At 43.1% G+C, this 17,112-nt stretch overlaps 1 protein-coding gene and 1 non-coding gene across 12 annotated transcripts in view; one reads left to right on the top strand and one right to left on the bottom strand.

The window, feature by feature from the left end:
* TTC17 (tetratricopeptide repeat domain 17) overlaps positions 1–13,133 on the top strand; it is a 131,323-nt gene extending 118,190 nt beyond the window's left edge. For 7 of the 11 annotated variants that reach the window (XM_081544965.1, XM_081544957.1, XM_081544959.1 and 4 more), the window contains 3 exons: positions 8,652–8,771; positions 10,270–10,413; positions 11,993–13,133. In XM_081544965.1, coding sequence (XP_081401091.1) covers positions 8,652–8,771; positions 10,270–10,413; positions 11,993–12,124 — 396 coding nt within the window. In that variant the 3' untranslated portion in view covers positions 12,125–13,133. Of the gene's footprint in view, positions 1–8,651; positions 8,772–10,269; positions 11,272–11,992 lie in introns of all 11 variants that reach the window. The other 4 variants (XR_014069604.1, XR_014069605.1, XM_081544958.1 and 1 more) reach the window with 2 other exon arrangements.
* A 2,900-nt stretch (positions 13,134–16,033) lies between these two features.
* Positions 16,034–16,140, bottom strand: LOC145528002 (U6 spliceosomal RNA). The gene has a single exon (XR_014070082.1). It is a non-coding gene; the product is annotated as a U6 spliceosomal RNA (small nuclear RNA).
* Positions 16,141–17,112: the final 972 nt, after the last annotated feature.

Genomic DNA, 17,112 nt, shown 5'->3' on the forward strand with positions numbered 1-17,112 from the left:
CACTCACCTGGACCCAGACATCATGGAGTGCAAAGTCAAGTGGGCCTTAGGAAGCATCATTACAAACAAAGCTAGTGGAGGTGATGGAATTCCAGCTGAGCTATTTCAAATCCTAAAAGATAATGCTGTGAAAGTGCTGCACTCAATATGCCAGCAAATTGGGTAAACTCAGCAGTGACCACAGGACTGGAAAAAGGTCAGTTTTCATTCCAATCCCAAAGAAGGGCAATGCCAAAGAATGTTAACCGTACAATTGCAGTCATCTCACACGCTAGCAAAGTAATGCTCAAAATTCTCCAAGCTAGGCTTCAACAGTACATGAACCGAGAACTCCAGATGTTCAAGCTGGATTTAGAAAAGGCAGAGGAACCACAGAAATCAATTGCCAACATCTGTTGGATCATAGAAAAAGCAAGAGTTCCAGAAAAATGCCTACTTCTATTTCATTGACTATGCTAAAACCTTTGTGTGGATCACAACAAACTGTGGAAAATTCTTCAAGAGATGGGAATACCAGACCACCTTACCTGCCTCCTGAGAAATCTGTATGCAGGTCAAGAAGCAACAGTTAGAACCAGACATGAAACAATGGACTGGTTCCAAGTTGGGAAAGGAGTACAACAAGGCTGTACATACATATTGTCACCCTGTTTGTTTAACTTATATGCAGAGTACATCATGTGAAATGTGAGGCTGGATGAAGCACAAGCTGGAATCAAGATTGCAGGGAGAAGTATCAATAACCTCAGATATGCAGATGACACACTTATGGCAGAAAGCAAAGAGGAACTAAAGAGCCTCTTGATGAAAGTGAAAGAGGAGAGTGAAAAAGTTGGCTTAAAACTTAGCATTCAAAAATCTAAGAACATGGCATCCAGTCCCATCCATAGCAAATAGATGAGAAAACAATGGAAACAGTGACAGACTTTATTTTCTTGGGCTCCAAAATCACTGCAGATGATGACTGCAGCCATGAAATTAAAAGATGCTTGCTCCTTGGAAGAAAAGCCATGACCAACCTAGACAGCATATTAAAAAGAAGAAACATTACTTTGCCAACAAAGGTCTGTCTAGTCAAGGCTATGGTTTTTCCAGTAGTCGTGTATGGATGTGAGAGTTGGACTACAAAGAAAACTGAGCACCGAAGAATTGATGCTTTAGAGCTGTGATGATGGAGAAGACTCTTAAGAGTCCCTTGGATGCAAGGAGATCCAACCAGTCCATCCTAAAGGAAATCAGTCCTGAATATTCATTGGAAGGACTGATGATGAAGCTGTAGCTCCAGTACGTTGGCCACTTGATGCAAAGAACTGACTCATTAACAAAGACCCTGATGCTGGGAATGATTGAAGGCAGCATGAGAAGGGGACGACAGAGGATGAGGTGGTTGGATGGCATCACCGACTCGATGGTCCTGAGTTTGAGCAAACTCCAAGAGTTGGTGATGGACAGGGAAGCCTGGCGTGCTGTAGTCCATAGGGTCGCAAAGAGTCAGACACTACTGAGCAACTGAACTGACTGATAACCTTATGCATACCCAGTAAGATAACCTCAAAATATATAAAGCAGAAGATGATTGATTTAATGAAACAAACTGACAAACCAACACACACACACCTTTTTCTGCTGCTGCTAAGCCAATCAGTCCATTTGAATTTATATTCATAAGTATATTAGTCTGTGGTCTAGCTTCAGGAAAAGCTAAAATTTCATCACCCAAATTAAAGGAGAAAAATTATGAAATAATTTCAGTAGATTGCATTTGATAAAATTCAGTACATTCATGAACTAAAGGTAATGCAAATCAAGAATAGAGAAGAATTTCTTTAATCAGAATCCACAAAATATTTTTATCAAAGATAATTCTTAATGGGAGAAATATTTTAAATAATTCTTTGAAGTCCGCAAAAAGAATGCCCACCATTACCCCTTCTTCTCAGCATTGTACTGAAAGTCCTAGCATAAGTATTAGGAAGAAAAAAACATGTTATTCATAAATGATGTGATTATCTGCATAGCAAACCTAAAAGAATCTATACACAAATTTTTAGAAGTAACAATGTGTTATCAAGGTAGCTGCCTGTAAAGTCAGTAAATAAAAATATGTTACATTTCTATACAGCAGCAATAAATATTAGGAAACATAATTTTAACATGTATTTACTTTGTTACAAAAATATAAAGTTCCCCCCAAGAAAATTTATATAAAATTCCCAGTACTAAATCTAACCAGAAAGTCTTAAGACCTATGTGCAGAAAGTGATAAAACTTTACTGAAAGACATTTTAAAAGACCTAAATAAACAGAAGGGTATGTAATGTTCATGGATAAGAAGATACATACCATAAACATATCAGTTTTCCACAATTTGATTTATAGAGTCAATCCTGTTATAATCAAAATAACAGGTTTTGTTTAGTTTTGTTTTTATGGCTCTTGAATAGCAGATCTTTACATTTATATGGAAGGGTAAAAAATAGATATGACATTCATGAGAAGAATAAGGTTGTGAGAATTGCCTTATTACTTTTATGAAAAATTGTAAAATAAAACATTATGCCATTTACTCAGGAAATAAACAAAAATAACAAAGGTGAATAAAAGCCTATATAACAGTCTTTAGCTTACATAGAGCTATGCAAGATCAATGGAGGAGGTGAGGGCTATTCAGGAAGCTTTCTAGGGCAGTTACTTAATTTCAGTTGGCCCCTCACATCCTACACAAAAAGTGAATTCCATATGAATTAAGGACTCACGCATCAAAAACAAAACTTTAAAAATTAAAATATGAGAGATGATCTTTCTGGCCTTGAAGTACAAAAAGGTTTCTTGAAGAAGATTATAAAAGCACAAGCCAGAGAAGAGAATGTTAATAAGTCCAACTACATTAAAGTTTAAAATGTTTTAATTAAAGACTTTTTTTTAATTAAAAAAAGCCAGAGTAAGGAAAATTCATGTAACACACTTAGCTTATAAGGATTAATATGCAGAGCATGGAAATAAAGTGATGAGAAAGATAAATAAGATAGTAAAAAGTTATAGAAAAGATATTAACAGACATTTGACAGAAAATAAGACCAATGTGTTTCTGACCAATAAAGAAGAAACAGTTCTCAATCTCACTAATCTCACTAATGCAAATTAAGGCTACAGTAAGATACCATTTCACCCCCACTGATAATACTAAGAAAGGCTAGAAAGCAGGAGGCCCTTTTAAACATTGCTGGTAGGACTGTAACTCGCCATAACACCTTTAGGAAGCAGTTTGGCTCTCTCTTGGACGTCTGCACATCCTGTGACGTAGCGGTTCCGCTCCCATGTATGTAGACCAGAGAAACTCTGCACATTTATTGACAACAGGGAGTGACTCAAACTCCTCCCCCCATTTACAGAAAATGGATAAACACATTATGGTATATTCACTTAATGAACATTTAATTGTGTATAAAGGAAATTGAATGAACTAATAAAAACTACATTCAGCCTCACGGGTGAATCTTAGGAGGGTAGTAGTTTCTGGGATATTTTATTATTTTATGCTTTACAGCATAAGTGTATATTTTATATAATTACATATTGTCTATGTGTATATATATATTTATAACACACATATATAACGTGTGTCAGATGTTGGCAGTAAGTGTGTTAGTCACTCAGTCACGTCCAACTCTTTGTGACCCCGTGGACTGTAGCCCACCAGGCTCCTCTGTCCATGGAATTTTTCAGGCAAGAATACTGGAGTGGGTTGCCATCTCCTACTCCAGGCTTTGGAATGTGTCAGATATTGGCAGTAAAGAAAGGTAATTTTCTTTTCTTTAAAAAAAACAAAGAATCCTTTTGATAAGCCAGTCAGAAGGATCAAGTCATTAAGAAGGAGGGATACATCTGGCTAGCTTCAGAATCGTGTGTAACCCCACTCACACCAAGAAGCAATGGAGCAATACCAGCAAATTATTCAAGGAAAGAATGGGCCATGCTTATATCCAGCCAGCTGTGTTTCAGGCATAAAGGCTACAGACAGAAAGTTCTGAACGTATACAATCATATTAGTTTGTTAGGGCTGCCATAACAATACCGGCAGGGGGACTTAAACAACAGAAATGTATTCTCTCAGTGCTGGAGGCTACAGCTTGGGGATCCAGGTACTGGCAGGGTTGTTTTCCTCTGAGGCCTCTCTCCTTGGCTTGCAGCTGGCTACCCTCTAAGCAGCTCTTCGAGTTATCATTGTCTGCACAGAGGACACTGGTGTATCTCCTTCTCTTCTTCTCTTCTATAAATCCACTTACATTAGATTTTATTGTTCAGTCACTAAGTCGTGTCCAACTCTTTTGCTACCCCATGGACTGTAGTCCACCAGGCTCCTCTGTCCATGGGATTTCCCAGGCAAGAATTCTGGAGTGGGTTGCCATTTCCTCCTTCAGGGGATCTTCCCGACCCAGGGATCGAACAGACATCTCCTGCATTGCAGGCGAATTCTTTAGTGCTGAACCACCTGGAAAGCCAGTTACAGTAGATTAGGGCCCCACAATAATAACCTCATTTTTAACTTGGTCTGCTCTCTAAAGACTTTATTTCTAAATACAGTTATATTCTGAGATACTAGGGATTCAGACTTCAACATATGACTCTGGGGAGACACAACTCACCCCATGACAACAGTTTCAGCGAATAATTTTCCTATCAACCCTTAAGAAAACTATGAAAAGATAAACTTTAGCCAACCAAGAGATGACTAGGGAAGCCACACAAACGCAACATCAGTGATCAAAGAATATATTTACATGTAGAACCAACACAAAAACAAGGCAGGAAATAGTATGTACATCACCCTATGTGCCCTGCCAATGAAAAATGATAGAATTACAAAAAAACAGATTGAAAGAACAAAATAAGACAGGAAGCAGAGTAAGTTTTCCAGTTGCCTAAAACAGAATGGCTGGGAGTTAGAAACATCCATCAAAAGGGGTGAATGAAATAGGGAAATAAAAATTAGATGTAGATTAACCCAATGTTAGGCCTAAATTACAGGCTTCCCAGGCGGCACAGTGGTAAAGAATCCACCTTGCCAGTGCAAGAGACACAAGAGAAACGGGTTCTATCCCTGGGTCGGGAAGATCCTCAGAGGAAGAAATGGCAACCCACTCCAGTACTCATGCCTGAACAATTCCATGGACAGAGGAGCCTGACAGGCTACAGTTTGCAAAGAGTTAGACACAGCCGAACACACAGACCTAAATTAATTAACTAAGATTTTGTATATAATAAAGGTAGCATCACAGTGAGGGAAAGATAAGTTATTCATTAAATAATATTAAGACAACTTAATAGCCATCTGGAAAAAAAATAAATCGGAGCCTTATCTTTTACTTTACGCAAAGTCCGATGCTGTAAAGAGCAATATTGCATAGGAACCTGGAATGTTAGTCCATGAATCAAGGCAAATTGGAAGTGGTCAAACAGGAGATGGCAAGAGTGAACATCGACATTCTAGGAATCAGCGAACTAAGATGGACTGGAATGGGTGAATTTAACTCAGATGACCATTATATCTACTACTGTGGGCAAGAATCCCTTAGAAGAAATGGAGTAGCCATCATGGTCAACAAAAGAGTCCAAAATGCAGTACTTGAATGCAATCTCAAAAACGATAGAATGATCTCTGTTCGTTTCCAAGGCAAACCATTCAATATCACGGTAATCCAAGTCTATGCCCCAACCAGTAATGCCGAAGAAGCTGAAGTTGAACGATTCTATGAAGACCTACAAGACCTTTTAGAACTAACACCCAAAAAAGATGTCCTTTTCATTATAGGGGACTGGAATGCAAAAGTAGGAAGTCAAGAAACACATGGCGTATCAGGCAAGTTTGGCCTTGGAGTACAGAATGAGGCAGGGCAAAGGCTAATAGAGTTTTGCCACGAGAATGCACTGGTCATAACAAACACCCTCTTCCAACAACACAAGAGAAGACTCTACACGTGGACATCACCAGATGGTCAACACCGAAATCAGATTGATTATATTCTTTACAGCCAAAGATGGAGAAGCTCTATACAGTCAGCAAAAACAAGACCGGGAGCAGACTGTGGCTCGGATCATGAACTGCTTATTGCCAAATTCAGACTTAAATTGAAGAAAGTAGGGAAAACCACTAGACCATTCAGGTATGACCTAGATCAAATCCCTTATGATTATACCGTGGAAGTGACAAATAGATTTAAGGGTCTAGACTTGATAGACAGAGTGTCTGATGAACTATGGACAGAGGTTCGTGACATTGTACAGGAGACAGGGATCAAGAAAATCCCCATGGAAAAGAAATGCAAAAAAGCAAAATGGCTGTCTGAGGAGGCCTTACAGATAGCTTGGAAGAGAAGAGAAGCGAAAAGCAAAGGAGAAAAGGAAAGATATTCCCATCTGAATGCAGAGTTCCAAAGAATAGCAAGGAGAGATAAGAAAGCCTTCCTCAGCAATCAGTGCAAAGAAATAGAGGAAAACAACAGATTGGGAAAGACTAGAGATCGCTTCAAGAAAATTAGAGATACCAAAGGGACATTTCATGCAAAGATGGGCTTGATAAAGGACAGAAATGGTATGGACCTAACAGAAGCAGAAGATATTAAGAAGAGGTGGCAGGAATACACAGAAGAACTGTACAAAAAAGATCTTCACGACCCAGATAATCACGATGGTGTGATCACTCACCTAGAGCCAGACATCCTGGAATGTGAAGTCAAGTGGGCCTTAGAAAGCATCACTATGAACAAAGCTAGTGGAGGTGATGGAATTCCAGTTGAGCTATTTCAAATCCTCAAAGGTGATGCTGTGAAAGTGCTGCACTCGATATGCCAGCAAATGTGGAAAACTCAGCAGTGGCCACAGGACTGGAAGAGGTCAGTCTTCGTTCCAATCCCAAAGAAAGGCAATGCCAAAGAATGCTCAAACTACCGCACAATTGCACTCATCTCACACGCTAGTAAAGTAATGCTCAAAATTCTCCAAGCCAGGCTTCAGCAATACGTGAACCGTGAACTTCCAGATGTTCAAGCTGGTTTAGAAAAGGCAGAGGAACTAGAGATCAAATTGCCAATATCTGCTGGATCATCGAAAAAGCAAGAGAGTTCCAGAAAAACATCTATTTCTGCTTTATTGACTATGCCAAAGCCTTTGACTGTGTGGATCACAATAAACTGTGGAAAATTCTGAAAGAGATGGGAATACCAGACCATCTGACCTGTCTCTTGAGAAACCTGTATGCAGGTCAGGAAGCAACAGTTAGAACTGGACATGGAACAACAGACTGGTTCCAAATAGGAAAAGGAGTACGTCAAGGCTGTATATTGTCACCCCGCTTATTTAACTTCTATGCAGAGGACATCATGAGAAACGCTGGGCTGGAAGAAACACAAGCTGGAATCAAGATTGCCGGGAGAAATATCAATAACCTCAGATATGCGGATGACACCACCCTTATGGCAGAAAGTGAAGAAGAACTAAAGAGCCTCTTGATGAAGGTGAAAGAGGAGAGTGAAAAAGTTGGCTTAAAGCTCAACGTTCAGAAAACTAAGATCATGGCATCTGGTCCCATCACTTCATGGGAAATAGATGGGGAAACAGTGGAAACAGTGTCAGACTTTATTTTTTTGGGCTCCAAAATCACTGCTGATGGTGATTGCAGCCATGAAATTAAAAGACGCTTACTCCTTGGAAGGAAGGTTATGGCCAACCTAGATAGCATATTTAAAAGCAGAGACATTACTTTGCCAACAAAAGTCCGTCTAGTCAAGGCTATGGTTTTTCCAGTGGTCCTGTATGGATGTGAGAGTTGGACAGTGAAGAAAGCTGAGCGCCGCAGAATTGATGCTTTTGAACTGTGGTGTTGGAGAAGACTCTTGAGAGTCCCTTGGACTGCAAGGAGATCCAACCAGTCCATCCTAAAAGAGATCAATCCTGGGTGTTCATTGGAAGGTCTGATGTTGAAGCTGAAACTCCAATACTTTGGACACCTCATGCGAAGGGTTGACTCATTGGAAAAGACCCTAATGCTGGGTAGGATTGGGGGCAGGAGGAGAAGGGGACGACAGAGGATGAGATGGTTGGATGGCATCACCGACTCGATGGACATGGGTTTGGGTAGACTCCGGGAGTTGGCGATGGACAGGGAGGCCTGGCGTGCTGCAATTCATGGGGTTGCAAAGAGTCGGACACGACTGAGTGACTGAACTGAACTGAACTGAAGTTAAATTCTAAGTGGATCAAATATTTAAGTGTGAAAAGTGAAACTACAAAAGTTCTGGGGAAAACATGGTAAAAATTCTTGATAACCTTGGAGTAAACAAGACTTTGCTAACTACAGTTGAAAATCCAGAAGCCATTGGAAATAGATTAATAAACTGAACTATGTAGAAATTTAAGATTTGAAAACTATGATCTAGAGAGGCTAAATATTTATAAAAAAGGCTGTAATAGTCGAATCAAGCTTGTGGGATGGTTACTAGGATCAATGCGAGGGTGAACAAGAGGTGCGAGGCAGACCACCAGCACTCGGTGAATAGTTAAATGGTCGTTAACTTGTGTTGCGGTTCCTAATCTTGGTGGTAAATTGTATGTTATTTAAGAGACATCAGCTTTAACTGACTCTTCCTTTGTAGAACCAGACGTCCTGGGTCCTTTCCAGTATGGCAGCCCTCTACTGGAGAGTGAGAGGCCAAGGAAAGAAGGCGATTGACTGCCTACGCCAGGCCCTCCACTACGCTCCGCACCAAATGAAGGTGAGTGGGGCTCAGCGAGTGTGAGTTTCCGTCCCTCAGTCATTTCCTGTGCCCACTGGTTTATTCTGAGGTGTCATCAGCCTTCCTCACGCTCAGCCTGTAAGAAAGCAGCAGAAGGCTAAGGGTGGGGAAACTTAACGACCCACTTGTGCTGCCACAAGCCTGGGTCACACACACGATCGTGGCCTCTCTACCTCAGCAAGAGAGGACATCGGGGAAGGGCTTCAAGATCCCAGAAGAGCACTGTATCAGGAACAGCACGGCTGAGTCGTAAACGTAGCTGTAAGTGCAGCTCTGCCTCTCACTACCTTTGTGATTACCTTTGTGACCTCTCACTACCTTTGTGACCTTAGGTAAGTTCTTAAACCTCTGTGACCTCATATAATGATGTGCCTCTGTGGGTGTCCAGCAAGAACAAACGTGGGTCTTTTTTTTCTGTTCTTCTGTATCTCCTATAGCAGAACCCAGTTATATAGAATAATGTAATATAGATACCAATTTCTCAGGTTACACATCCAAAGGGGTCTTCCCAGGTGGCGCTAGTGGTAAAGAACCCGCCTGCCGATGCAGGAAACACAGGAGACTTGGGTTCGATCCCTGGGCTGGGAAGATCCCCTGGAAGAGGGCATGGCAGCCCACTCCAGTGTTCTTGCCTGGAGAATCCCGTGATCAGAGGAGCCTGGCGGGCTACAGTCCATAGGATTGCAAAGAGTCAGACACTACTGAAGCGACTGAGCACACATCTAAAGGGAATAAATATTTGTGATATTAGTAAATATTTGTGATAATAATACTGCAACTTTTTCAGCCCGTCATCCTGTGCTGTATACTTCTAGGCTATTGCTAGGCTCCCCAACAAGAAGGGCCAAGACGTTGGATCAGGGGCCAGGGAACTTTTCTGTGAAGGGCCAGATAGTGCAAATTGAGGCTCTGAGGCCAGCGTGCCTCTTGCAGCCACTCAGTTCTGCCATGATAGCGTGAAAACAGCCACAGAAGTACCTCAGGGAATGGGAATGATGAGGTCCAATAAAAAGTTACAGAGTCGGGCAGCAGGCTGGACGTGGCCTGTGGCCACAGCACGCCAGCCCTGCCTCAGATGGCGCCGTGGTCCTTGCAGAGAATAGCTCGGCTCTGTGACAGTGAGCCTCAGTGTGGACTGTGGACAGAGTCGGGCCACCAACTACTCACAAGCTGCAGTGTGACCCAGAGCTGGCACCACGATGGAGAGCAGCTGCCTCACTCAGCAGGTTCACCCAGCTGACATTTTTGTTTGTTTTTTGAGACAAGACTCTCTCAGTGAAAGAAGTGCTGCACAGCTGGGCTGGCACACGCTCCTTCCCCCTCACAGACCCACAGCAGACAGAAGCCCCCACATCGAGCTGTACGACTCTGTCGTTCACCAGGAGACACTGACCACGTTGCCTGCGGTCACCACAGCTGAGAGTGAAAGCCCAGAACCCAACACTCTTCCCTTCTTGCCTCCTTCTTCCTCTCCCAGGACGTGCCCCTCATCAGCCTGGCCAACATCCTGCACAACGCCAAGCTCTGGAGTGACGCCGTCATCGTGGCCACCATGGCCGTGGAGATCGCACCACACTTTGCCGTCAACCACTTCACTCTGGGCAACGTATACGTGGCGATGGTGAGGTTGGCCTGGGAGCGGAGCAGACCACCTCTGCTGCCCTCTGTCAGGGCCACATCTCTGATTCCAAACCTCTGACTCTGTCAGTGTCCTCTGGTTTCCTGTCAGTTTTGTGTCTAAAGTTGTTAGCTCGCCACCACAGGTATAATTCATGGTAGGGGGTTTGTAAGTTTTTTAAAAAACACAGTAAACTCACCCAAGTATCTATAACTGTGTAGTTCCTCGCCATGAATTGAACACTAACAGGCCCATTTACCTACACTTTTCTGCAGACTACACTTGTTCCAGAAAACCCTTCCCCAACACTCCAGATGGACACCCACACTCAGGCTCGCTTGCTGCCAGGTCGGGCCAGGCCCCCAGGATTGCTCTCAGGGTGCCCTGTGCAGATTTCTCTTGTTGTCTTTTCACCTTGTTTTGTAATTTTTGTTTTGAGTATTAGTCTCCCACCAGACCAGGAGCTCCGTAGGAAAGAAGACTCCTCTTCATCTCCCTGTTCCTAGCATTTCACGGGGTTTGGCACATAGTAGGTGCTCACCAAAGGTTTAATGACTGGCGGAATACCACTAGCTCCCTGGGATACCATTTGTAGCCAGAATGGCAAAGCCATCATCCAGAACCCTGTTGGGGTCAGAAGAAGGACCAGGTTCGGAACTCAGAGTCCCAGGGGTCCCCCAGAAGCTGTCATAGCTGAATCTAACATGAGAGTCATGCCATCCACTTTCATCCAAAGTTTAGGGTCCCACACGAGGCTCTTTCCAAGGTGCTCTTGATAAAGGTTAATGTAACGAGCAGCTTCAGGCTCCAAATTTTGTGTGTCATCCTTGACTTCAAAGGCAGGAAATTTAATTTGGCCAGGTAGGTCTTGCTGAATGTGCAGATTTCCCTCTCTGCTTCTTAAAACTGAAGAATCTATTTTCGTCCCCAGTAAACGCAAAATTTTCTGCTATGAATGAGGAATTCTGCCTCTCGTTTGGCTAGAAGGAGTCATTTAAGCGGTAGATTCGGGCTCTTCTTCGGGAGTATTAGTCTAAGTAAAAGATGAACGCCTTCCGTGTGGCAGTAATCATTTCCAAACTGGGTTCATATTTTCAAGTGTTAGGGAGAATAAGAAACTGCTTCAAAATTTACAAGTCTAATTGAGATATCTGACTTGACTTCCTTCTTTCCAGTTACAGTAGAAAATTCAAGCAGATGCAAAATAAGCTTTTGCCAGACATAGTCTCTAGAGGTTTCCGTGAGGATTACAGGGAGGGATTCCATACAGCACCGAGCTCTGCGCCTGGCACGCAGCAGGGTCAGTGACCGTGGTTCTTACTGTTACTCCTGTTGGTGGACCAGATCTCTATAGAGCTGGTCTCCCCTTTGCCTCTGGCTCTTGGGCTGTGGCATAGTTTTGTAATCTGTGACCTCGGGGATGGAGATGGTTGTCCCCTCCACCTCAGAGATTTAGATGCACTGAGAAAATACTGCAGGACCGTCACTGCCACAGATGCGCTCTTCAGGAAAAAAAGACATCACCACATCTATTGGGTCTGGTGGTCATACCCCTCTCCCTCTGTCCCTCTGCCCCTCACAGGAAGAGTTTGAGAAAGCACTGGTGTGGTACGAGTCCACCCTGAAGCTGCAACCCGAGTTTGTCCCCGCCAAGAACCGGATCCAGACCATCCAGTGTCACCTGATGCTCAAGAAGGGCCGGCGCTCTCCTTAGCTCATCCCTCCCGCCTCCGGTCTCTCTTCTCGTGCTCTTCAAAAAATCAATTAGAAACCAATCATTGTCAGTGTCTGCTTTTAATGATGTGTGTGAAAATAACTGAATACGACATATAACAGAACTTTTACATATGTGGGAATTGGTTTGTTTTTGTTCTTAAGTTCCTTCTTTCCCCGGCCAACCTCAGAAACGTAAATTTCTTAAAAGGAAAATGCAGCTTAAAGATATTGTGTAAATACTGAGCCAAGACATTTCTGGAGCCGTGCTCTGTCTCCAAAACCTCGATGCCTTTAGGGCTTTTCTCAGTGGTCCAGCCAGCCTCCTCCGCTCCGGCGGAGGACGAAGCCACGTCGCACCTTCTCTGCTTCTCGTCAGAGCCTCTGTTGTCCATGGAAATGCAGAAGCCCATCCGGCGCCAGTCAGCAAGAAGCACTGTCCGCGCCCTTCCCACTAGCTCTCCACACTGCCCCTGGCCTTGTCCACTCCATGCTGCTACGGTACAAACTCTCAGAGGTAGTTTGCGGAGGGGAGGAAGGGGAAATGATTTTAAAAACAAAATATTTACAACAGAAACCCTTAGGATCACCTGACCTTTGTGCTGTTATTTATGTTGGGGAGGGAGGGGGGCTGAGAAGGGGAAATCAGCCATGTACAACATCGCTATCATTTGTACTTTAAATTGCAGATCACAAGGAAACCAATATGTTGAAATCCTATATAACAGGTTTATATATATAGAATATGTATATTTGAAGCCCTCAGCAGACTGAGTCTGTGTTTTACCAATTCTTTGTTCACCGTGTTACCCTTCTTGGAATGAGGCGTGAGTGTCGGCTCCCTCTCTGAGGCCTTCAGACTGAGCCCCTCAGGAGAAGGAGGAGCCAAGGTTGAGTGTTTCCTTACAATGCTTATACCTCTGGTCCCAGGAGAGTCAGAAACTCCAGGCATTTGGGAATCTTCAAGGGCACATACTGAGGACAAAAATAAAAGTCATTTATGAACAAAATAGGTCTGTGGCATGGTGTTTCTTTAGAATCAGGCTCATCCAGGCAGCTCTGAAGCCTCACTGTAACTCTGGGTGGGATCTTCTCACATCCTAGGTTGTCTTTTTCTTTCTTTCCACACCATAAGGTGAGCGGAGAAATAGTCCATCACTAGGTTTTTTGTGTTTTTTTGTTTTTTTTAATAAATTTATTTTAGTTGGGGGCTAATTACTTTACAATATCGTAATAGTTTTTGCCATACATTGACATGAATCAGGTGGCAAGAATACACAGAAGAACTGTACAAAAAAGATCTTCATGACCCAGATAATCACGATGGTGTGATCACTCACCTAGAGCCAGACATCCTGGAATGTGAAGTCAAGTGGGCCTTAGAAAGCATCACTACGAACAAAGCTAGTGGAGGTGATGGAATTCCAGTTGAGCTATTTCAAATCCTCAAAGGTGATGCTGTGAAAGTGCTGCACTCGATATGCCAGCAAATTTGGAAAACTCAGCAGTGGCCACAGGACTGGAAAAGGTCAGTTTTCGTTCCAATCCCAAAGAAAGGCAATGCCAAAGAATGCTCAAACTACCGCACAATTGCACTCATCTCACATGCTAGTAAAGTAAAGCTCAAAATTCTCCAAGCCAGGCTTCAGCAGTATGTGAACCGTGAACTTCCAGATGTTCAAGCTGGTTTTAGAAAAGGCAGAGGAACCAGAGATCAAATTGCCAATATCCGCTGGATCATCGAAAAAGCAAGAGAGTTCCAGAAAAACATCTATTTCTGCTTTATTGACTATGCCAAAGCCTTTGACTGTGTGGATCACAATAAACTGTGGAAAATTCTGAAAGAGATGGGAATACCAGACCATCTGACCTGTCTCTTGAGAAACCTGTATGCAGGTCAGGAAGCAACAGTTAGAACTGGACATGGAACAACAGACTGGTTCCAAATAGGAAAAGGAGTACGTCAAGGCTGTATATTGTCACCCTGCTTATTTAACCTCTATGCAGAGTACATCATGAGAAACGCTGGGCTGGAAGAAACACAAGCTGGAATCAAGATTGCTGGGAGAAATATCAATAACCTCAGATATGCGGATGACACCACCCTTATGGCAGAAAGTGAAGAAGAACTAAAGAGCCTCTTCATGAAGGTGAAGGAGGAGAGTGAAAAAGTTGGCTTAAAGCTCAGCGTTCAGAAAACTAAGATCATGGCATCTGGTCCCATCACTTCGTGGGAAATAGATGGGGAAACAGTGGAAACAGTGTCAGACTTTACTTTTTTGGGCTCCAGAATCACTGCTGATGGTGACTGCAGCCATGAAATTAAAAGACGCTTACTCCTTGGAAGGAAGGTTATGGCCAACCTAGATAGCATGTTTAAAAGCAGAGACATTACTTTGCCAACAAAAGTCCGTCTAGTCAAAGCTATGGTTTTTCCAGTGGTCATGTATGGATGTGAGAGTTGGACGGTGAAGAAAGCTGAGTGCCGCAGAATTGATGCTTTTGAACTGTGGTGTTGGAGAAGACTCTTGAGAGTCCCTTGGACTGCAAGGAGATCCAACCAGTCCATCCTAAAAGAGATCAATCCTGGGTGTTCATTGGAAGGTCTGATGTTGAAGCTGAAGCTCCAATACTTTGGCCACCTCACGCGAAGGGTTGACTCATTGGAAAAGACCCTAATGCTGGGTAGGATTGGGGGCGGGAGGAGAAGGAGACGACAGAGGGTGAGATGGTTGGATGGCATCACCGACTCGATGAACATGGGTTTGGGTAGACTCCGGGAGTTGGTGATGGACAGAGAGGCCTGGCGTGCTGCAATTCATGGGGTCGCAGAGAGTCGGACACGACTGAGCGACTGAACTGAACTGAACTGAACTGACATGAATCAGCCATGGGTTTACATCTGTTCCCCTTCCTGGACCCCCCACCCACCTCCCTCCCCATCCCATCCCTCTGGGTCATCCCATTGCCCCAGCCCTGAGCATTTGTCTCATGCATCGAACATGGAATGGTGTTCTGTTTCACATATGATAATATACATGTTTCAATGCTATTCTCCCAGAACGTCCCACCCTCACCTTCTCCCTCAGAGTCCATAATACTGTTCTATGCATCTGTGTCTCTTATTCTGTCTCGCATATAGGGTTATCGTTACCATCTTTCAAATTCTATATATATGCATTAGTATACTGTATTGGTGTTTTTCTTTCTGGCTTACTTCACTCTGTATAATGGGCTCCAGTTTCATCCATCTCAATAGAACTGATTCAAATGTATTTTTTTAATGGCTGAGTAATATTCCATTGTGTATATGTACCACAGCTTCCTTATCCATTCGTCTGCTGATGGACATCTAGGTTGCTTCCATGTCCTGGCTATTGTAAACAGTGCTGCGATGAACATTGGGGTACACGCGTCTCTTTCAATTCTGGTTTCCTCAGTGTGTATGCCCAGCAGTGGGATTGCTGGGTCATATGGCAGTTCTATTCCCAGTTTTTTAAGGAATCTCCACACTGTTCTCCATAGTGGCTGTACTAGTTTGCATTCCCACCAACAGTGTAAGAGGGTTCCCTTTTCTCCACACCCTCTCCAGCATTTATTGCTTGTAGACTTTTGGATAGCAGCCATTCTGACTGGTGTGAAATGATACCTCATTGTGGTTTTGATTTGCATTTCTCTAATAATGAGTGATGTTGAGCATCTTTTCATGTGTTTGATAGCCATCTGTATGTCTTCTTTGGAGAAATGTCTGTTTAGTTCTTTGGTCCATTTTTTGATTGGGTCGCTTATTTTTCTGGAATTCAGCTGCAGAAGTTGCTTGTATATTTTTCAGATTAATTGTTTGTCTGTTGCTTCGTTTGCTATTATTTTCTCCCATTCTGAAGGCTGTCTTTTCACCTTGCTTATAGTTAAAAATATGGAACACTTCATGAATTTGTGTGTCATCCTTGCGCAGGGGCCATGCTAATCTTCTCTGTATCGTTCCAACTTTAGTATATGTGCTGCCGAAGCGAGCACCCATCACTAGGTTTTACAGTTAGTTGATGATCTTACACTATACATTTGACCACGAAAAATGCACAATCAGCAGATGTTCAGAGTTGGTAATTGACTTTCCAGGGAAAAGAAGAATCTAAACCACAAAGTCACGTCCCCTGCAGTAAGCATGATCCTATAGTTCTTCCAGGTAAGCTTTATGGAGAACCTTGGTGAGCGTCATACCAGTGTGAAATTGAGCATTCCTTTTGGGATAGGACTCTGCCAAACACGGGGTTCCCTAGAACATTATCAGACACCAATCGTCTCAAATACTGGGTCACTGAACCCAGAGCATTTGGTTCTAGCACAGACTGTAATTTCTTAGAAGCAGGTGAGCAACCAGACATGCCTGTCCACTCTGTCTGTCTTTTGTGCAGCTAGAGCCCAGCTGATTTCAAGCAGTTTTATCAGATGTATTCTGAGAAGAGGCTCACTTTGTTGCTGGGTAAAGTGAAGCTTTTTCACTCAGAGTATCTTTACCTGCATCTGAGTGTATTCCCTGCTTCCCCAGCTCGCAGCAATGTGGCATTTAGTTTTTCCTGAAACTTAACAACTATTGGGTTGTTTGTTTTTTTTTTAATTTACATACAGTGAAATTCATTCTGTGGTGCACAGTTCTGCGAGGGTTTTTTTGTTTTGTTTTGTTTTTCTTGGCACCATGCAGCATCTGGGCTCTTAGTGCTTTGACCAGTAATTGAACCCGAGCCTCCCTGCATTGGAAGCACGGAGTCTTAACCACTGGACTGCCAGGGAAGTCCTTTTGTGAGTTTTGACAGATGCGTAGGCATGCAGCCACCACAATGATCAGGATACAAAACTTTGATCACCTCCAAAAGACTCTCTCAGTCTGCCTCTTTGTAGTCAAACACCATCCTAAACCCTCGGCAACCACTGATCCATTCTTTCTGTAGTTTTTCATCTTCTCCCACATGGTAAACAAAGTCAGACTCC

This window comes from Giraffa tippelskirchi, chromosome 11 (genome assembly GCF_054371585.1).
Source record: "Giraffa tippelskirchi isolate mGirTip1 chromosome 11, T2T-mGirTip1v1.2.pri, whole genome shotgun sequence".
Classification (NCBI taxonomy): domain Eukaryota; kingdom Metazoa; phylum Chordata; class Mammalia; order Artiodactyla; family Giraffidae; genus Giraffa; species Giraffa tippelskirchi.